The 23,888-nt window shown below is 33.1% G+C and overlaps 1 protein-coding gene across 1 annotated transcript in view; it reads left to right on the top strand.

Annotated features, from left to right (window-relative positions):
* The window catches only part of uex (metal transporter uex), a 167,242-nt gene extending 145,343 nt beyond the window's left edge, over positions 1–21,899 (top strand). Inside the window, exons 8-11 of the mRNA XM_072537983.1 lie at positions 1,087–1,224; positions 13,584–13,850; positions 13,980–14,209; positions 19,095–21,899. Coding sequence (XP_072394084.1) covers positions 1,087–1,224; positions 13,584–13,850; positions 13,980–14,209; positions 19,095–19,376 — 917 coding nt within the window. The 3' untranslated portion in view covers positions 19,377–21,899. The remainder of the gene's footprint in view (positions 1–1,086; positions 1,225–13,583; positions 13,851–13,979; positions 14,210–19,094) is intronic.
* The last annotated feature ends 1,989 nt before the right edge of the window (positions 21,900–23,888 follow it).

The following is a 23,888-nucleotide window of genomic DNA, read 5'->3' as shown; positions in this document are numbered from 1 at the left end:
TTCTAATGAAGCGATGTCGCCGGAAACTTTCGAAATATCGCCTGAAACTTTGTTCTCCAATGATGCGATGTCACCAGAAACTTTGTTCTCTAATGATGCGATGTCACCAGAAACTTTCAAAATCGACGAGAGGACAGCATCTTCAAATATATACGTTTCTGGATCAAACCCATCTTTCTCCAAAGCGTTCTTTAGTCGTTGGACTAACTCAGCCTTTTTTCCGGTAGAAGCTAATTCTCTGTCCTCGAGATGTCTTCTTAAATTCGTCACTGTGAGCTCATAAATCGTCGTCATTTTCACAATTTAAAAATATTCACTTCGGAATTCACACTTGTTATATTATTATAAGTCTAATTTATCTTCTATTTAACTTCTGACACCATTTGTTATGTTTTAATTAATTCTAATTTATTTATTATTTATTTATTGAAAGGTTCTATTTATAACACTTATAAATTTATTAAAGTCTTTATTACTTAATTTATTTACACAACAATTATACAATTTATTGTACTACGGGCGTTACATTTTAATTTACGGGGCGCGAATCTTCAGAAACTAACTGTTCTTCCAAATAAAATGTTTCATTTATATACACAAACTGCCGTTATCTAGAAGGATCGATGACCTTTAGAACTCTCTTTAGAACATCTCTATTAGAACGGGACCCCATCGAATAGACTAGAAGGCGGTCGACGGCTAAAACTAGTTTTTCAACTGCTTGAAAACCTGAAAATGAAAATGAGTCGTGGATGACTCATAATTCGGGTCTAGAGGTTTCTGGTAAACAAACGCCGAAATGACTAGAACAAAAACAGAATTAGTCATAATATATTTACAGCTTTAAACGCCATAATTATCGTAACAATAGGAAAATATCTTTGCTCGGCCGTATTCGAAACCACAACTCCCAGACCTTATTTTTGTAAGTTACCGTTCTGCCCACCATGTTACCGAATGGCTTAAATGTTTTTTCTTCCTGAATATATGCCATTATTTTGATTTATTGTAGCTTTTAACAAACGGATAGTAGTATTTTATTTTTATTAGAATATTATTACTTATTTAATAATGTATTATTTTTAGCTGACAATCGTTCGAAGAGAAAGAGGCACGCCGAAAGAAGACAAGACTTTACGGTATTTGCCGAGAAACGTGGTGAATTAAACAAGATGAGAATCAGTCCCCAACTGACACTTGCCGCTTATCAATATTTGAGTACAAGTAAGTAGATTTTACGTCGATTATTTATTATTCATTTACTTAATCAATTACGTAAAATAAATAATAGAAGCAACAAGTTATTAATCAAATATACCATCAGAAAATAGAAATAATGTATAAAATTGCAAAAATAAAAGATAATCAAAGTTTATTAGGTCATAGAGATTTTAAAAGTTTGAACAAATGTGTTGATCAACATAAGTCAAGTCAAGTCAAACATTTATTTAAAGGGTTTATATTTTATGACGATATATAGTTAAAATTCAAATTTATCAATTAGTTGAATAGTGTGGCGGTATGTAAAATTTGTTGTTACCTTTGATGTAGTCTGTTTCTTTTCTCTCTCCAGGGCGCTGGACTGTGGAATTTCGGGTGTTCTTGCTTCTTGCACTTAGGTGGATGGTTATATAAAAACTGAAATGTTACTCTTACTGTGTATATATATATATATATATATATATATATATATATATATATATATATATATATATATATATGTAGATAATCTCAACCAGAGATTTATAAAGGACTCAAGGATTATGGCGCAGTAGTACGAGCACAACCACAATCACGACTACGACATGCTCTGGTCGGAACCTGTATGACCAAATTCCGATCACGATATTTCCCCGATAAATCCCGATATTTTGTGAATTTCTTTTTAATTAAAAATTAATGAAATTTGGGAGATTTTAACGCTTGGACAGGAACAAAAACAAATGACAAAGTCGTAGGAAAATATAGTGACGCTAAAACAAATGAAAATGGGGAACACTTAATCGAATTCTGTAAACAGCACTCTCTGAAAATCCTAAACGGATTCTACCAATATAAAAACATACATAAGTACACCTGGATTCAACCAACGAGAAACACAAAGTCAATTATAGATTATGTCATCACAAAACAAGAAACACACATACAAGTTGAAGACATAAGAGTATTAAGAGGACCGGAGTGCGGAACTGACCACTATATGGTAAGATCAAAATGTTACCTACAGTATCGACCTCGGCTACTACATCAAAATGACAACCAACTAGCTCAATCAAAACCCCTGGAATCGAATCTACCTAAATACAATATTGATGCACTGCAAAACGACTCGACGTCATTCTTATATAAGCTGCGACTCAGCCAAAAATTGGCAAACCTGATCTACTCCTCAGCCCAGAATACCTATAAAGATATAATCAATAAAATCAATGCTTACGAAGCGCTCGGCACAATCCAATGGAACAAAAAGAATACTCCATTGTGGTGGACAAATGACATCGCCAATGCAGTACACAACAAGAAACAAGCATATCAAAAATGGCTACAAACAAATGATCCAGATGATAGACGAACATATGCAAGATCAAACAGAGAAGTAAAAAATTTAGTAACTAAAGCAAAAAATATTTCCTGGGAAAGTAAATGCGAAGAACTCAACAAATATATAGGGTCAACAAGATCAAGAGAAGCATGGAAAACGGTAAAAAATCTGAGAACAAACAGAAAAGAAACGAGTAGAATAGATTTAATAGAAGAAAGATCTTGGATCGGACACTACTCACAACTTTTGACTGAAACAAGACCTCAATTCACGAACATCAGTACAACAACATATGAACTGGAGTTCAGTGAAGACGATGAAATAACAGTACAGGAAGTCGAGAATGCACTACAAACTCTAAAAAATCGGAAGTCATGCGGACCACAAGGTATACCAAATGAATTATTAAAACATAGCCCACAAGTATTACGGGAATTACTGGCGTATGTCTTCACTTTATTCTATAATGGACACGACTTACCACTGGAGTGGACAAAAGCACATATTAACAAAATCTACAAAAAAGGAGATAGAAAGAATTGTTCAAACTACAGGGGGCTAAGTGTCATAAATTCACTCTCAAGACTGTATGGAAAAATAATAAAAAACAAAATTGGACAGTATATTCTCTCTAAAGCAAGTTATCGAGAAAAGATTAGCCCACAACCTTTCAACTCATATATTCTTTTATAGATTTGACAAAGGCATACGATAGTGTACCACTTTCAATGCTTTGGGTAGCAATGGAAAAACAAGGAATAAGCAAAAAAAATATACAAGCAGTACAACAGTTCTACAAAAATATGACGGCAAACATTAAAACTGGAAATAGATTAACTAGAGAAATTCCTATTAGTAAGGGTCTAAAGCAAGGCTGCTGCATAGCACCTATACTTTTCAAAATATATCTAAATGAGGCACTCTCAGTGTGGAGAAGAAAGTGCTGCAATATGGGCATCCCAATCGGAGATGATAGATTGTACACGATACACTTCGCTGACGACCAAGCCATTCTAGCTGAAGACGAGAGTGATGTAGGCTACATGCTTAGAAAACTGGAAGATGAGTATACCAAATGGGGCCTCACAATTAATATACAAAAAACTGAGTACTTGAGTTGTAGGAGAAAAACCAGAAAGCCTACAAATCGAAATGGGAACTATAAAACCAAAAGACAATTTTAAATACTTGGGAGTCCAAATAACATCAAAAGCAGGAAGTAGCGAAGAAATACACTCCAGGATTGGCCAAGCAAGATCAGCCACCAGACAGCTACACGGACTATTATGGATAAAAAAATAACAAAAGAAAATAAAAGAAGAATTTATAAAACAATAATAGAAAGTATTGAGCTGTACGGCGCCGAACTCTGGAAAACCAAAGAAACAAATCAAAAATTAAGGCCATGGAAATGAACTACTGGAGACGATGTTGCCAGCTCACTAGACTTGATAGGGTGAGAAACGAAGATATTCGGAGAAAAATGGAAATCGATCTAGACATAATAGACACAATCGAAGCCAAAAGACTTAACTGGTATGGACACCTTCAGAGAATGCCTGAAAATAGATGGCCAAAAAAAAAATAGAAGAATGGACTCCGCCAACTAGAAGAAAACGAGGTAGACCAAGACGATCCTGGAGAGACGATGTCGACAATGCAATGACCGCCAGAGATCTAACAACTGAAGATTACTTCGACAGAAAACGCTGGAAATTAGGATGCGAGAAGCTGTAGAAGACTCGCTTGTTATATATATGAAAATAATGAAAAAAACAAAACAATCTATGAATTTAGACCGGGGTGGTAGGAGAATAGCGGTACTCCTGCAAGCAATAAACGGCATCTTAAAAGAGATCATTATTTAGAATATTTTAAAGGAAATATCTAGGTCCCATGAAATTCAGTTTGTCGAAGTTTATGCTGAGTAGTGTAGTTTTTGAAAGTTGCTCAAAACTCATATTGCTAAAATAATTAGACAATTAGTATCGCAATGAATTGTTTCCTCAATATTTCTTTATTAAAAATCCAATTCCATGTTTTTCGAATGAAAGCTTTCACTATAAAGTTTAATTTTTGTATTGCATTTAACACAACTGGCTTCATTGTGAAAAACGATTAACAGATATTTATGGTACAAATACATTTTATAACACTGCAAACAAAACCATTCAATATATAAACAATGCTTTGCTTCAAAAAGTTCGATTATTGCATAATATTGTGAATGATTGTTATGTTCAGCTTGATAATTTATAGCATATAAATACTCTATTTTATTTATTTTTAAGGCGCATCGACCTGTGTGTTTATTGCCGCCACTTTGTGTTACACAATTATTTGTATTACATTATATTTTATACTTTCTTGTATTGATTTAAATAATCTTTTCAGTAATGCATATAGTCACAGTTTTCTTATAGACTCAAACGTAACGTTGACAGTAAATTACTTTTTTCTTTTTTGTGAAATGTGCGTTCGATATGTTCTTCGGTTAGTACGTGTTTAATGATGCAGTGTACACTTAAACTATTGGAACGCTTAACGGATAGTGGTCTAACATTCTTGGTAATACGCGGTACGGTGTATTAAGCGTTTATGTCCTATTCAAAATGTGTTTAACGTGGTTTGAATCTTTCTATTTCTATATTTTTTATTTCTATATTTTGACATTGATCGAAATTTTTTGTATAGGTTCGCGAAGCGCGGTGTTCCATAATATAAACAATTATTTACAACGATTTGACTTTGTCAGGAATGGCAGAATTGAAGGAATACAATAACATACCAGCAAACGAATGAGAAAGATACCTGGCGGAACTGTTTAAAGGAAAGGAAAATAATAATCAACACAATAACGTACCTGAATTAAGACACGAAATAGAAATCAGTTTTCAGGAAGTAGAGATAGCCATAAATTCACTCAAAAATAAAAAGTCACCAGGCCCAGACGGAATAACCAACGAGCTTGTTAGGCAGACGACGCCGCATTAATCGCCGAGACAGTAGACGAGCTCCAAAGATTAACACATATCTTCAATACAACAGCCAAGAAATACAATATGATAATATCAGCAGAAAAAACCAAATGTATGACAACATCTAAATACCCATTATGATGTAAAATCGAAATTGATGGGAAAATAATAGCAGGAAGCAAGGTTTAGATATCTGGGAATAGATATAACTGTTACGGAGATGTTGAAGAAGAAGTACGACAACAAAGCTTAAAAGCAAGTAAAGCTGCGGGATCTCTTAATGACACAATCTGGAAGAACAAACACCTAAGACAAGACACAAAAACAAGAATCTATAAAGCAGCAATTAGACCTATATTAACATACACGGTGAAGACAAGACCTGACACATCTAAAACGAGACGACTACTAGAAACAACAGAGATGAAAATACTCCGACGAATATCAGGGAAAAGTCTGTTGGATAGGGAGAGTAGTGAAAACATAAGAAGAGCATGCAATATAGAAGATATAAATGGATGGGTGACAAAACGGAAACAGAAGTGGAACGAACACATTAGTAGGATGGCAGAGGATAGGATAGTACGAATAGCACGAGATAAGTCACCAAATGGACGAAGAAGTGTTGCAGACCAAGAAAAAGATGGTGCGATAATTTAAACAATTTATTAGGCTAATATTGAAGAAGAAACAGGCTTTAAAGCCTACGTACAAGAAAGAAGAAGAAGAAGAATATTTGGCTTTGACTATTTTTAAGTCTTATTAAACTTCTTTTACTGGCCCAAATCTTTGGGTCGTCCTTTCACTCCAGCCTATTCAACCCTGGACTAGATCTACTATAAACAATAGCGGATTGACCTCGTGTATTATTTTTCGATGAATCGCGTTTCTGTCGCACGGACTCAGATAGACTGCGGTAAGAGTGTGATGATGACCAGTCCATCAAGAGAAATTTTAACGCGGATATTGCCGAACGACTTTCATTTGGTAGAAGATCAGTTATGGCATGGGAAGCATATGTTTTGACGCTCGAACGTTAGTATTTATCGAGAATTTGAAGTTAACTTCACATTCACTTCACATTGAGTATTTAAGTAAAACGCGAGTTGTGATTAGAGCGTCGAGATATCGTTCGGCTTCGGACTTAAGAATGTGTGAGACTGTATGTGATTCTGACGTGTCGTGAATGATTGTCAAAACTGGAGATGAGAGAGTGTCTTGTTACTACTAAGAAGTGGTAATTTATGGGAACTCTTAACAAAGGGCCGAAATTAACAATCGTTTTTATTGCCTTCTCTTGCACATTAAAAATAAAATGTTTTTTTATAATCGACTATTAAAACCCTTTAATAAAAATAGAACGATAAAAATATAGGTGTATGGCTCGATTTCATAGATTCTAGAAGACCATGATTATGTTCAATAGAAGTGGGCACTTAACTCCCTTCCACTCGACCTAAGAGGTCTACTTCTTGAGACTATGAATATTCTTGGAGCCGCCGTAGCATTTATGCATGATAATGTCCAATCTCTTACTGCTAGGATAGTTACTGAGTATCTTACTAGGTTCAAATCAGCGATTTGTTCCCATTTGTTCAGACAAGATTTAAATCACGTTGAACATATTTGGGATGAGATGGGGAGACCCTTTAGGTAGATATGTGCTGGTCCCCAGAAACGATGGGATATACTAGTGTACCAATAGGACATTCTTCTTCGGCATGTGATACAAAATCTGATACAAGGTATGCTTCGTCGATTGCAAGATATTACTGCTAGAGGAGAGAATCTCAAACGTTATTTTACTACAATAATAATAAATGATAAATACTAATATGTAGTAACTAATAATAAATAACAAAATAATAGTTGGGTAAGGCTTATTTCAGGTATTACGTTTAAGTAATCACTTTTTAGGAAATAAATAAACATAAACCTTACAATGGCGGTACTTTGTGTTCATTTAACTCAATATATTCAAGTTTGTTATGGTATAAATAACTATAATCCTATACAGTGCAACCTCGATTATCCGTCAGGGAACCGGACCAAAGGTATGATGGATAATCGAAAAGACGGTTAACAGAACAAAAAAAAATAAAAATTCATAGTATAACTCTCAAATTTTATTTGTATGTTTTATTTGACAATATAAGAGGGATTTATGTTGGTACAGTCGACTCAATTTGATTTAAAATATTCCGAAATCTTTGTTTGTTTTATTGTTACTTCACATTTTGCAACGGCTGAATTTCTTAATCGACGTAAAATCATCAAATCTACCTTATTTGCTTCTTCTTGTCGAGAATACCACTCGATGAATTGTTGTATGTGCGATGCAGCTGCTCTAGCTTCTGTACGCAAATCTTTGAGTTGCAATAGCATCATCAATATCACCACCGTCAAAGTCTGTGTCAGCTGCTGAATCAGTTTCGTCTGCCTCTGTTACCATTTCAACGATTTCATCATCTGTCAGCAATCGATAGTCGTTTGCGTCCTCATCACAAATTAACCATTCGTTTATGTCATCTTTAGACAACGAAAAAAAAACAGTTAATTCAGCCATAACTTCATTTGTTACTGCATCACGCTCGGCTGTCACTGGGGCATTTTCATCTTGAGTTGATTCAGGCCATAATTTATTCCACGCTCTTTTCAACGTTACTTCCGAAACATCAGCCCAAGCATCTACAGCGTTGACGACTGCGTGTTTTAAATTGTATGCTTTCCAGTATTCTGGCAAAGAATATTCCTCTTCAACAACTAGGTTTTCAATAAATTTTTTTCTTTATCTTTTTTTTTGAATGTTTCAATGACCGATTAATCCATTGGCTGTATCAATGATGTTGTCTTCGCACGTAGAAAAGAGCACGTGATATTTCCTTCGTCACTTCGCAGCATACCGGCTTCAGGATGGGCAGGTGCATTGTCCAAAATGAGAATCGCCTTTCGTGGCAAATTTTTTGCTTGCAAGTACATATTGTCGAACGTCCGGTATAAAAACCTAAAAAACAAGACGTTAGAAAAATAGATAAACAAATTTTGTTTTGCAGTGCATACTTTTTGAACCAGTAAGCGAATATTTCCTGGGACATCCATTATGTTTGCGTTATGTTGTGCGTAGTAGTTAATGGAAAGCGTGTTCATTTTATGCCATTGAAACAACGTGGTTTTTTTGCTGTACCAATCAATAATAAAGGAAGGCGATGGTCACTACTTGAATTTGAACACATCATTGCTGTGATTCGTTGTTTTTGCATTTTAACTCCTGGTGCATATTTTTCAGACAGTGCAGCGACTGTTTTCGTTGGCAATGCTTTGTAGTTTAAACCAGTTTCATCCGCATTGAACACTTGATCGCGTGTCAAACCATATTCATCGATCATAGCTTGAAACTTTCTTTTATATTCATCAACGACTTCAATACTTGCGGCCCTCAATTTTTCACTTTCGATTTTCAGTTCCCGTATACCGTGGCGATTTTTGAACTTTTCCAACCAACCGCAGCTTCCTTTGAATGAAGGATCGCTACTCAATTTCATGTTGAAAAACAACGCTTTTTCGGCAACAATTGGTCCAGACAAAGCAACGCCTTCACTTCTGTTTTGAACGAACCACAAATACAGAGCCGTATCGAGTGATTCATTTGTGGCTTTTTTCATTGTCTTACGATTTTTCACCCGGCCATCCAACGATTCTATTTGCGCAGCATACTTTTCAATTCCTTCAGCATTTTTCTTTATATCATTGATTGTTGTTCCCGGAACATCATACTTTTTGCTAAATGTCACAGCAGAAACACCTTTCTTTAGTTCTGCAATAATTTCTATTTTTTCTTTCAATAATTGACAAAACAACACGTTTTCTTTTTGATGCTCCAGATGTGGAAGGCTCCATTTTTTAAAACTTAATTGATCAAACCACTAAGTGACACAATCAATTTTCGAATTTGAATTAAACTGAATTATGGTGACACACAGATACTGACTGTAATAATTATTGTGCTGTGCGTTTGTATTTTCGGCTTGCGATTCTAAAAACAGAACTCTAAGCACGGTATCATTTATCATTATCTATTTAAATTGAAATTTAATCCAGAGCCCTGAATAAGAACAACAATTATTTACATAAAAAAATGCGGTGGTGGCATAACTGCACGTGTACATTTCAACGAATTTCGTTTGGCTTATCGCAATGCTCAAACAAAATGAATTGATGACTAAATTTTTACTTACGTAGTCAACATAACATGTATGGAATGAACCCTTTCGGTTAACAGAGGTGGCGGTTAATAGAGAGACGGATAATCGAGATTCCACTGTATTAATATAGTTAATTCTCAGAAATTTTGGATTTTTTTGTGTATATTAAATCTGTTTATATTAGTCTCAAAATAATATAAACATACTTCACTTTCTGCAAGCTAGCTGTTCGACAATTGGATCATCGAGCTCTCCATGGACGTCATAATCGTAGGGGCTCGGTTTATTACAATACATATTATTGATATTGTATATTTATTAAAATCTTAGCATTTTTGTAACATCAATAATTGTGGAATATAATAATTTCAAATTATATAGGGCTTGTACTAGATGTAGATTCGTAGGCTAAATACGTTATGTGGCTAAAGACGTTAAACAGTTAACAATAAATCGGAATGTTAAATGTTTTAGTGAACTTGGACGTTCTTTAGAGCAAGAGTACAAAGTCCGAATAGATCTACATAATATAATAGCTAAGATAAATTTTTTAGACAATCTGGCATATGTCATGATGATTGACTTATGTGTTAAGAGGAGTTCTATTAGAAGTCGAAATATAGAAATTTCTGAACGAACAAGCAAGATACTATCGAATCATAGGCGCTATAAAAGTAATATAAATCTTTGCAGGGACATTGTTAGCCTGAAAATGTCAATTCTTGTTCCATCTGTAGCCCAAAGCTTCGAGATAACTTCTTGCTCTTAGAGAGCAAGATTCTTAGATTCTAAGAATCTGGCGAGCTTGCCACTATTTTAACAACCGCTAATGAACGTCGTGGGTGATTTTCACCCCACAATACAGTTGCCGGGTTAATAATCTAGTTCACATATCGCACGTTCCTAAGAAAAGTGTAATAATTCAAAATAACAAAATTTTTCAGGAGAGCAAAAACAATTTTTGTCATTTTTAAAATTCGAATAGATGAACCCGGAAGTGAATTTATATATTTTCAAATAGCATTAAAAAAGAGTAAATAAATTATTATTTCATAATCTACTTAAATCTTTTTATGAAACAAAACGGTTTTTGAGATAAAGAGTAATTTAAAAAAAAAATGGATGTTACAGTTTTCTTTGAAAAATAGTTAAAATCTATATAAAAGAATTTAAAGATACAACATATTGGAATCATGATTTTTATTAGAAAATAGTTTTTGAACAGAACATAAACACTGTATAAACTGAAATTATCTCCTTCTAAATTTTTCATGGATATTTTAACATAATGAATCATAGAATACTTGGTAATATTTAGGAATATACCCTTTTTTACCAAAAACTGTAGGTCGTCTCTTTTTTTCTCAGTCAATTGTCGTTTCGAATTGTAAGCTTTTTTTAATGTCGGCAACTGTGTATTGGAATCATGATTTTTATTAGAAAATAGTTTTTGAACAGAACATAAACACTGTATAAACTGAAATTATCTCCTTCTAAATTTTTCATGGATATTTTAACATAATGAATCATAGAATACTTGGTAATATTTAGGAATATACCCTTTTTTACCAAAAACTGTAGGTCGTCTCTTTTTTTCTCAGTCAATTGTCGTTTCGAATTGTAAGCTTTTTTTAATGTCGGCAACTGTGTTCGATTAGGTGAATTTTGAATGCGCTTAGCATTAGCACGCGGTCTTTTGAGAATATCGACTGCCTTGAAATGTGTCTGAGAGAAAGAAGTTTTAAATCTGCAACACTTTTACCGCCTTCGATAAAATCTCTAGTAGTCTGTGCCCTTAAGTAGTGGTTTTCAATTTTCGGAATTGACTGAATATGTTCTCGGATGTCATTTTTTGTATTGGAATCTACTTTACGATGTTTACCATGCTTTCCTCTTCTGTCTTCACTTACTGATCCGGCTGAAGTGCGCTTTTTTATTACTGTATCAATTGTTCTATCATTTATATTTAAAGTTTTTTTAAAAAATAGTTTACATACTCGGATTTTCTTTTGATTCACTTGGAAATAAAATGCATTATTCAGTCGCCTCTTGTTAGGATTTTGGTACCTGGAGTTTGGTTGTATAGTTTCCATATTTCGATTTATAAATTCTCTTTTTTTGTTAATATAAAACTCATTAAGAATATGCACCCTCTCATCTTTTTCGATTTTCTCTCTACATTTGAATCTGCATTTATCAGTACATGCAGCCTGTACGTTTCTCGATGGTATAAACTTTTTGGATTTTGAACATGACATATACTTTTTACCCATATTCCGCAACATCTTAGTTTTTAATTTTATCCACTCTGTTTCTTTACGAATCCTTTTTCTTGCCTTTTTTTCTTCAACGTCTTTCGACTGTCCGATGTTAGATTCTGACTCAGTTACTGAAGCAGAAGATTCTTCTGCTAAGTTTAATCGATGTTTTGAAGTTGAATTAGCTACACAGTCTGTACACCGTGGTGAACGTGCTGATCTAGTGGAAGATGATGAGCTCGATGAAGATGAACTATTTAATGAAGAGCTATTCGTTGAAGATGACGAACTGCTTGATGAAGATGAATCAGAATCATAATTTGGATCTTTAATACTATTCTATTAGAACGATTCTATATTTTGTTCAACAACATCGGAATCAATGACGTTTTGAAGATTTTCAAATGCTAAACAGCCTTCTTCATTTTCTTTCACATGTTCGCTTTTCACTAAATGTTTTGTCTCGTTAGAATCAGTATTAGTAGCATTTGACACAGGATCTATATCCTTTTTGCTTGAGTAAGAAAACGATGATGATGACTCTACTTGTTTCTCTTGAAACGGAATTTCTTCCCTGCAATTATTTTCTATTTCGTTAATTCCATTATTTTGGTCGCTGCATAGGGATTCACTTCCCACAAGATCTTTCGTCATGTCTGAATCACTATTATTAAGATTTGCTACATTAGTACCTGTATTCTTTTTATAAGGATACGATAACAAGTACTCTTCTGCTTTCTTCTTAAAATTAATTTCTTCTAAGTAACCATTTTCTACTTCTTTGATTACGTAAGGACTTTTGTTTAAATTGGGAATTCCCCATTGATGTCGCATTCCTATAAATTGTGGCTACTAAAATATCCTGATTGAAGAATCACGATTTGTGCTTTTCCAATAGAACTATACTATTATTACATTATTATAATACATAAAATAAATAGATTTTTCGGAACTTACCGAAGAAAATAGTATTATCTAAAAATACCACACTTTTCGGCGGAAGTCAAGTGATAAAACTGAAAGATATTCCGATGATCAGAGTAACAACTCGAAATATTATGGTATTTCTCGGAAAACGCGAAATAAAAGTGTAAACTCTTCCAAACTAAACAGCAATAACTACAAATATTACACTTTTCGCCGAACGTAAAGTGGAAATATTGGCAAATATTTCGATAATAAGAGTAGCAACACGAAATGTTACACTTTTACCGGGAGAACACGAAACTAAAGTTTACAACAGTTCTAAAATAGACAGTAATAACTACACTTATTACACTTTTAATCGGTAATACAGCGGAGTACCGCAGTGCATACCACGATAACTGCGTTTTATTACTGTTTTCATCGGAATATGCCGATGAACCTGTTCCGAAGAATAGTGATTCTTTCGCCATCTATGCAATAACTATTGAACTTAAATTATTACGGCTTTCTTCGGAGGTAGAGCATTTGATGTACTATCCATTCCTGTAGAAAAGTGAAGATAGAAAAAAATGTGATTTATTACACTTTTCTTCGGAACGTGCGATATATGTAACAGAAGATCATCAAAATTACGTTGAATTTGATTTTTTACCCTGACGCATCTGTCTTGTTTTAGGTGTGGAACCCTTCCATCCAAATGTGATATCTGAGACAATCTTACGTCGTCTTCTGAAACAGGACATTGCAGTACACATCAAGAAGAACAAGGAATGGCGCACGGATCCTACTAACATCATTTACTCCCAAGGCAAATCGGTTGATTTCTTTGTTATCATCCTCGAAGGTCGCGTAGAAGTTACTGTTGGTAAAGAAAGTCTTATGTTTGAAGGAGGACCGTTCACCTATTTCGGTACTCAGGCTTTGGTACAAACTGTTGGTATTGGTAAGTATTTTATCTAACTACATTTCTTGTAAAGATTACATATTATTGAAATAATGGACTATCGGTTTGTTGATCAGTTTTAAGCAGATTCTATGTACTAGAATTCTAACATTGTTTTGTGTATTTTAGAATCACCTTCAGTGGCTGCATCCACTATGGGTAGTTTGGAATCGCTGAATATCGATTCACTTCTACGACACACCTTTATTCCCGACTATTCAGTACGTGCTTGTACAGAAGTGCTTTATTTGAAAATCAAAAGAAGTTTATATCTAGCCGCCAAGAGAGCTAGTCTTATGGAGCGTTCCAAGAAAGGAGAGCATCAAACACAACAACAATTTGACGAAGAAGTCGATAAAGTAAGTTTATTTCAATACTTATTGAAGTTCCACATTGTTTAGGTAATACAGAATTAATATTAAAGTTCAGACGAATTTGTGGCATCTAAAACTATGCCTCAAAAGGAAAATTTTTGACCAGTTTGTGTTACTCACTTATAGAGCGGAAACAGTGAAAAATATTCGCGTGACTCAGGGGGCTATGGAGCGCCAGATCTCCAACTAAAAGAAGAAGTCAATAACAAGAACATACCAACAATAGCTGATTAATAGGAAGTTGGAGACGTACCATCTACAGTCTAAACATAATACATATGCAACACACAATACACACATATATAATCTACGTTAACACACTTAACACAAACATATAATACAAAAAACGGTTGAGTTCACCGAAAGTACAAGCTGTATAGCCGCAAATGTCAACCAAGAATTAAAATATTTCGGTTTGGCAGTGTTGGGATTTTTTAGAATGCATCTGTTGTATGCTTCAAATATAAAGAGAGAAAGCTTTTAAAAAGTACATATCGATTATACTATTTTATGAATTCTGCAATTTTTAATTTATATGAAACAATAACGAGTAAATATTTGTCTCTCTCGAGATTAATTTCAAGCATCTATTGCAATCTGACAACTGTTGATTTGACGATTGCCAAATCTATTCCCTAACCTATCAAAGGGTAATTGCCAAAAAAAATTCACTAATTAACTGTAATTAATCTTCAAATAAACAAATATTTTCTCATTCTTGTTTTACATAAATCAAAAATTGCAGAATTCATAACATAATAGAAACAAAATGTACTTTTCTAAAGCTTTATTTTTTGATATTAGAAGCATACAGCATCTACATTATAAAAACATGCCAACACTTCTTCTTCAAGTGCCATCTCCGCGGCGGAGGTCGGCAATCATCATAGCTATTCGGACTTTTGAGACAGCTGCTCTGAAAAGTTCATTTGATGTACATCCGTACCACTGTCTCAGCTTGCGCAGTCATGATATTCTACGCTTTTGATAAAGTCTGGTATGATGGACTAGAATACAAACACCAAATTTATTTCTTCCTAAAGAATAGTCAATTACTAAAATCGTATCAATAAATGCTGAAGTACCTCCAGGGTATTGTTTTGGTTCCATTACTTTATCTGCTGTTTGCCTACGATATACCATGGTATTAAGCATCACCACAACTTCTACGTTTGCTGATGACACAAGTATATTAGCTGTTGACGGTGATGAAATTAAAACAAATAAATTGCAAACATAAGAAATGACATACTCAAACTAGATCAATACAAGTAGACTTTACCAGCAAAAAAAAGAAATATTTGGGCAGGAATCTAGATGGCTGTCAGTACATAATCAGCTCTTGATGTGTAAATAAGTACTGAATACTATATCTATATATATCTATATATAAGCATCTGGGGATATGCCAGTTTGCTCCATTAAAATGATTCAAGCTTTCCAGAATAAAGTATGAAGGGATATTATAAATGCTCCGTGGTGTGTAAGAAATAACGACCTACACAGAAACCTAGTTATGGAAATAGTTGCAGATGTGATGGAAAGTATTTGCAAAGAAGCAAGCAAAACACACTTCGTAACCATGTGAATGTGGAGGCTATTCAGCTCCTGAATTAACATGGAGTAGTGATAAGACTTAGGAGAATTAAACCTTTTGAGTCAGTGTAAATATTTTGGGTTCAAATGCAGAGTAATGTGCGTGTAAAGTGCTAAGTTAAGCCGGTTAAAAAATTAGAGAAATACCATTGGGGAGAACTCAACAAATATTAGTGTTAAGATTGTTAATAGAAAACATTTGCTCGTTAGTCGAATTTTTGTTACTTAGTTCTAAAAAGGGTATAGGTTTTTTGTAATACAAAAAAAATGTATCATATCCAAATTGGAAAAATACATTAACGCATCAATCGAAAATAATTGTAAAGAAACTATAAAATTTTGGATTTTTAGAACAGTTGATTTAAAACGAATGATTGTACTGCTATTAACCTTGTCCTGTTACCAATCCTTTCCAGATCCTTCATAACACTAGTTTTAGCGACGATTTTATTTTGAAGTTTGAAAGTAATGAACCCTCCACCTCGTCTTCCGTGAAATGACCATGGTGAACATGGAATTTATGAGAATTTGTGGTAGGCATTTTAAAAACATAATTTTATTATTATATTAGTCGTAAGTTTATTAATACATTCGACACCACAATTATTCAAGAAAGATTAAATGATAAAATACTTTTTTTCTTGCATTCGGTTACTCCAGATCTAAAAAGTGCTTTATATATATATATATATATATATATATATATATATATATATATATATATATATACAGTGCTAGTCAAAAGTCCGTTCCCCCCTCGTATCTTTTGAACGATTATGCTTATAATAGGGATATAATAGGAATAATTTTGAGGGAGGTAATAAACAGATGTAGGCTTCTTAACTAGTCATAACAAGTGACGTAATAGTGACAGAGATGACGTTACGCCACTGTGACAGATAATTTTAAATATGACCTTATGGCAAGTAATACCTCGTTTGAAAGGTATTTAAAATACCTATTCAACCATACTAATTGTATGGTTTGAGTTTAAGCTCATTTTGATGAATAAATTAAATAAATACTAAAATTGTAGTTTCGCATTTAATTAATAAATATTAAAATCTCCGCCTCTGGTTATTTGTCAAAAAGTTGACGTTTGTCAATTCTCTAGTTGTTTTTAGTTTGCAAAAGTGTTTATAGCTCATTATCGAGTTTCTTTTTCTGCTTAGTTTAGTCAAGTTGTTTTTAGTTAGTTGCTCTTGGTTAGTTGTTCTTAGTTAATACATATTTAGTTTAATTATTGTTTAACGAGACGTTTAAATTTTTACAAGGACAGAATGGTACATACTGTAGCCGACAAAGTAGCAGCTATGTTAATAATTGGTGAATGTGGAAATAATTTCCATGCAGCGAAACGTCTTTTTAATAAGAGGTACTCCGATTGGCATACATCGAGAGCTTATTTGAGGAAGCTTCTTCGGAAGCTTAAACAAACAAGTAGTGTTCAAGATGTCAAACGATCTGGTCGGCCAACAATTAGTGATGACAAAAAATTTGACATAATTTCAGAAATGGTAGTGGACCCTACTTCTTCTACTGCACAAGTCGCATATATCTAGGGAATCAGTCAAAAGACAGTACACCGAGTGTTGGCTGAAAACAAATTTCATCCATAAAAATTAAAAATTGTGCACCAACTTTCAGATGATGACCCCGACCGAAGACTAGAAGTCTGTGAAAATATGTCCAATAAAATTAACCAACAGCCCGATTACATAAAAACAATTTGTTTTAGTGACGAAAGTACTTTTTCTCTCAATGAAAATATTAACACACAATGTAATATTAGAGTGACACAAATCCTCACGTCTTTCGTGAAACACATACTCAATTTCCAAAAAAAACATGTTTGGGCAGGTATTTTGGGAAACCACATAGTTGAACCTGTTTTTCTCAATACTAACTTAACCGGTGAAGTGTATCTGGAGATGTTACAAAATGCAATTGGACCGTTAATACTTGAAATTCTGGATGATAATCCAGATGAATTCGGCAACTTGGAAATAACGTTTCAACAAGATGGTGCTCCTGTACACCATTATGGTGTAGTAAGACGTTACCTAGATGAGGAATATCGTGGTAGATAGATTGGACGACGAGGTACGATAGAGTGGCCAGCTCAGTCACCGGACCTCACATCATTAGATTTTTTTTCTGTGGGGATACTTGATATCTAAAGTTTACGCTATAGCACCCGACAGTATTGACATTTTGAAACAACGAATTGTTGAAGAATGTGGGGCAATTTCCCCCGACACATTTGAAAGAGTACGGCAAGAGTTTAGAAATAGGATGCATTACTGTAATAGGAAGTAAATGGAGCATATGTTGAACACTTACTATAAGAACTGGTTGTTAAATATTTATTAATTAAATGAGAAGCTATAATTTTAGTATTTATTTAATTTATTCATCAAAATGAGCTTAAACTAAAACAAAATTATTATGACTGAATAGGTATTTCCAATACCTTTCAAACGAGGTATCACTTGCCATAAGGTCCCATTTAAAATTATCTGTCACAGTGACGCTGTAATACCGGTCATATGCATCCGTTTTGGTAGGTCAACGGTTATTTTAACGCATACATTTTTTCTTTTCAACTTTTTTTGGTAGTACTAGATTATTAAATTTTCAGGTATTCTAGTACTAAAAGTTACTCTTACTTAAGGTCGGTAGGATATATCGCTTTCTAGAAAAATCGATTTGAAAGTCTTTCGCTTTTCGTCATGAAAGGTAAATGAACTACAACTGTAAAGGTAAAGTCGTATAAAACATTTTGTATAAGAGTATAATGTAACTGTTTGTGTGGGAAATAAATACGTTGCTTCTACTATTTTCTCAGATATTAGACCTTCCTACGATTTCAAATAAATATTTCAAAATGAAAATTAGCCAAATCGATTCAGTCGTTCTCGATTTATTATAAAAACAGTTATAAGAACATAAAATGACGTTTGGTAAACGTCATTTTATGATATTTTATAACTAGGATGAACTGTACAAATGAACTAAAACTGTAGAGGTGAAGTCGTATAAAACATTTTGAATTTACAATTAAAAAAATAAGGGTCATTCATCGAGATAAAAAATATCCTATCCCCTAAGTTGGACCAACAAATAACTTTCACAAAATTTTATTGTAATCGGTTCATTGGTTTTTAATATTAACTTGGACAAACACCGTTATACGAGATTTTTATGTATATATTTTAGTGTATTTTATAAATTTTCCATAATTTTCATTAATAATCTTTTTTTTGTTTTGTAGCTTTTACATTCATTGGACGAAGATGACGTCATAAGTGTCGGTTCCCAAACACCGAAACGGAAATCTTCAAGAAGATCCCAAGAAATCAAACCAGAAAATTTATCTAACCTCTCGAGCCAGACGAGTCCCAAAACTCCGTCACACTACAGCAACACCAGCCCTCCGCACAGAGTCAGCGCCCGTGACGTAAACGGCTCTATAAAGGCGAGTCCCGTAGACGATATCCAAATCGTGGGCGCTAAGGACGAAGAAAATACTATGCTGCTACCCAAAAATTCATAACGACATTTTAAGGCCCTATTCAGTTAGGGTCGTTTTTGCTTACTATTGTAAAATGGTACTTAAGATTTTAATTTTAAATGTTTTCCGTGAAGTACTTACTACCTAATAAGAATACTTGAGCTGAAAATGGTCGAAATTTCATTCTAACACAAAAAATATTTTATGTTGTTTTTGTCAATTTTAAGTAACTTTTTTGTTTTATTGTATTTGTTTATATTAACTACCATATATATCTGAAAAGTTCGTCTGTTGACAGCTCCCCATGTGCTATTTATTATTTTTAATACTTTCCTCCAAATCTGGCTGTAAGAGATTTTAAATGGTAACTTCAAAATAAAAACTTATCAGTTCTTATTCATAACTAAACTAAAAAAGAGCAAATATGAACGTTTATTTTTATGCCCAAGAAAATGTGAACAATCATTTCAGTAACAATATAAATTAATATTTTGAATTACATAAGTATGCGTTATGTCAATAAACTGGAGATTTTTCGAGACAGAATTGTCAGTGTCAAACATTCTTAAAACAAAAATTACTTTATTCCCAGTTCATGTATATGCCATATAAAACTACCTTTTAATCATTCTTAGAAACAATTTTCCTTCTATTTAAAAGTTGTTTCATACTTGCACTGGGGTTCGGTCTGGGAGGCACCCCTCTCAGGACAGGCTGAATAAGTGAAATAACCCACCAGAATCGAGAAACCCCGTGCCTTATACCATTACAATTCAAAATTTCCTTTAATATAGTTAAGCTTCTTTCATTTCTCATAATATGCATAATTTTGGTCTTTTGCATATAGCAGTATACCGTAGGTTCACCCTCGTGATCAAAATTCGTTTCAATTAAATTTTGGCATTATATCCACCTATGTGCCAAGTTTGTTTGAGACCGGCGGTATATTTTCCGAGATTTGAATCTTTTGTGGACAGACAGTGAGACTGACGCCATTTGTAAATTATATTTTCATCAACATTCGACAAATTATTAAGGACGGAAGAGAACGGACCTCTCTTATTCTATATCTTGCACTCCAGAATTAATTACTGCATCATATTTCGTCCTTCAATACCCATTTCTGAAGTAGTTTATAGCCAAATTTCGGAAGCCGTTATTATATACAGGCTTTAATCTTTTTGCTTCCGAAAATATGAGAGATTTTATATTTTCAAACAATTTTTATTTATTTCTGTTAATCCACAAGGACTACAGCTTAACTATTTTGCTGTAAAATATTGTTGACGCCTCCCACTTCCAGTAATGCAACTCTGACGTTAGCTGCCAATTGTCAACTGTCATGTCACTTGTTGTAAACCATCTGTCACCTGTTAGTGTCGTTTGTCATATGCAGAACATAATTTTTATAATTAATTAATGAATATCCGGATCTAAGCACTGAAATGTAGTGCTGCACACTGAAGTTACCGACTCTGACATAATTATATATGGTTTTGGTCCAATTTCCAGAAAATTTTCCACCGAATTTACCATTAAAATCTGAAAAATTCACAAATATTTCGACGATTCATAGTAACATATTAAAAATAGCTTGTTCTATAAATTTTTCTACAGCTATGTAAACCCCATTAAATAGAAACATATATTTAATACGTTACAATTACATCGTAGGTAAATTTCTACACTTGTCTTATATTAAATGTAACTATATAGAAAATGTTGCACGGAGTATTTATATAACAATTGAAGCCTGGTAGGCCTAAGTTTACGTATACAATCAAGATGAGCAATAATTGATTCTTTCCATTTTATAGTGAAGTACTTAAGATATTACTGTAATGTTGTTTCAGAGGTTTGAGGTATCTAATTAGATGTAGAGTTAATAATGTGTCAAGTTTTAAATAGATGTTATATAGATTTTTATTATATGACATAAACGTTTTTAAAATAGCTTTAGCTCTTTTAACCCGTAATTTTTAGGAATTAAAAATTAAATTACACTATTCACGAACCCTCACCTAATCTCAAAACCTAACTAATGTCAAAACTGGGTATCGGTAACAATATTACATCTATAGATACCCAAAAACTTTGAAAACTTGTTTTTTAATCTTTTTATTTTAATTTGGGAAGTGGTACACGACTTAATGGCAGCTACGGTTATACAATTGATACATTGTTTAAATTATTTGGATTCAATCCACATTTTGACTACTGGGTACTAAAAGTGCTGCTGTCGTTTCTTTACATATGTACAAGATTAAAATTTACAACTGTCAGTTCGTAGCTAAACCATGGTACATCGGCCTTAGACTTAAAATCAGTATTTATTATCGAATTATTTTGAAAGTATTACCACTTCCCAGCATTATTTTACATATTTTTTATAAAATGTTGTCTACAGAAAAACTAGTTTCGATCTCATCTGTTGAAATTTAAGGAACAATCTTACCATTTTTTGTACGTCATAATAACTGTGTCATTTATTTCACGTTGCTTAGCAGATGTGTTCAAGTAATTGAAGAAATGTAATATATTATCGATTTTTTCAACAATAAAAGCCTTTATTTAAAACGGAATACATTCTGACAGATTTACAGATGATGACAGATGACATTCGAGTCTGATTGAATAACAATACAAACTATGCTATACATAAATAGCAATCTAACACGGAATGCATGACATACTGACAGATAACGTCAGGCACTTTAAATTTTTTGTTTATTTATCTTTAAAAGTTATTCTGCCATTCTACAAACCAAGGTGGAATTGTAACAAATTACCAAGATTATTAGTTAAAGAATAGATTAAATTATTTCAAATTTACTAAATTATTAATCTCTAAAAATTTTAATTACAGTTCTGTCGTAGCTTGTCACAAATTTCTCAATCAGAGTCTATGTTTCCGTTTAAAATATGGCGATCGCGTGCTGACAAACTTCAAAGACGGCATCTGAGAGTGGACATTATTATAATTTATTCTGTGTCCATGTTGTACTAAAGTATCGACATCAGTATTCAATCTAAAGTTATCTATTGTTTTCTTTGAAACCCCGGAAGGAAACGTTTCTGCTGTGCAACAATGTAATAAAATCCTTTACTTCGATTGATACATCCAAAAATAGTTTTTATGTAGAACAATAGTTTTAGAATGAACTGAGAAAATATTATTTTAATCACAAAGATTATTTTAGTGCCTTACTTTTAAATCAAATGTGTTTGTTTTTTAATTAGTTGACTGCTAATACGATATAGAAAGTAAGCTTTTGAAAAAGCCTATTTATGAAAGGAGAAATTTTATGACTTTCAGCCAATTTCTCGCGCACCACATGGTTCTTGTTTATACAGTCAAATTAGTAGCAAGTAAAAGATGAAAACAATATTTAGAACGGAAAAACTTGTAATCTTAAGAACATAGTGGATTTGGTAAAGAAATTATAATTTTAACCAACACCACTATAAAATAATGTCTTCTAAATGAAAGAGTGTAAATGTCCTTTGGTCTATGATTGACCATAAGGTATTTTGTAAGCTTAGGTATTCTCTTTACTGTAGAGTATTATCAGAGCATCGTCCGCTTCCAACATTGCAAACTCCGACAGCTGCCAACTGTCTATGTCATATTTTCCGTGTCTTTTATATAATATTCGGCAATTCTATTAAAAATTAACTGGCTAAAAACTCAGGGTAAAATGTTCGACACATTATCACGATTTTTTGACGAATAGTTCAATAGAATGTGGGCGCATAAATAAAATATGGACAACGAGGCAGTCAACGAATTAAAATTGTCTGAACTTAAAGCTCTATGTAGTGAATATTGGGAACGGTTATTAACGAGAAAGCTATTTGATTTTCGCTTACCAGGAGTAATCTGATTGCTTTAGTATGGGGTGTTTCATTTGTTAAAATATTAGCAACAAACGTAGCTAGTTTCATTATTTTCCGTAAGGAAATTATCCTAATTAAACGTCTTATAATAGAAGAATAGTGTTTTATTGTTACACCCTATACAAGTATCTCTCTAGAATTAAATATTGTATGTTTTATCCTATTGTATAATCTTATAGAACGGCATAATGTTTTATGTCTTATATAGTTGTTATCCCTTTATACATCGACAGTTCTTTTTTAATTTTTGGAAGAGTTTTTTTTTTTTAAATATGTAACTTGATAGAAATACCGAACTCTTGTTCTGTACAGTGAAGTGAAACAAAACATAATTTTGTTAACAAAGTATATAGTTGTTATGAACAAATGTAAAATCTTTATTTTTTTTGTTTAATAATTATATAATATACAGCATACGAAAAATATCTTCTTTTATTTTGTTATAATTGAAAATTGTATGTAAATCCGACTATATAAACAATATGACAAATAATATAAAGCAATTTAAATTAATGGTCTCGTACTCATATAAATATTGCATAAACTACTTCAGTATCCTTGAAAAAAAAACGTTGAGGTGCGAAGCCCTAGCCTAGTAAGAAAACTGTTTGCTCTAACTTCTCAAAATAGCGTGACATTTCGGCTCTGACCTCATCC

Source organism: Diabrotica undecimpunctata, chromosome 7 (assembly GCF_040954645.1).
Source record: "Diabrotica undecimpunctata isolate CICGRU chromosome 7, icDiaUnde3, whole genome shotgun sequence".
Classification (NCBI taxonomy): domain Eukaryota; kingdom Metazoa; phylum Arthropoda; class Insecta; order Coleoptera; family Chrysomelidae; genus Diabrotica; species Diabrotica undecimpunctata.
Note: the sequence above shows the minus strand (reverse complement) of the source record. Positions and strands in the feature narration are given on the sequence as shown.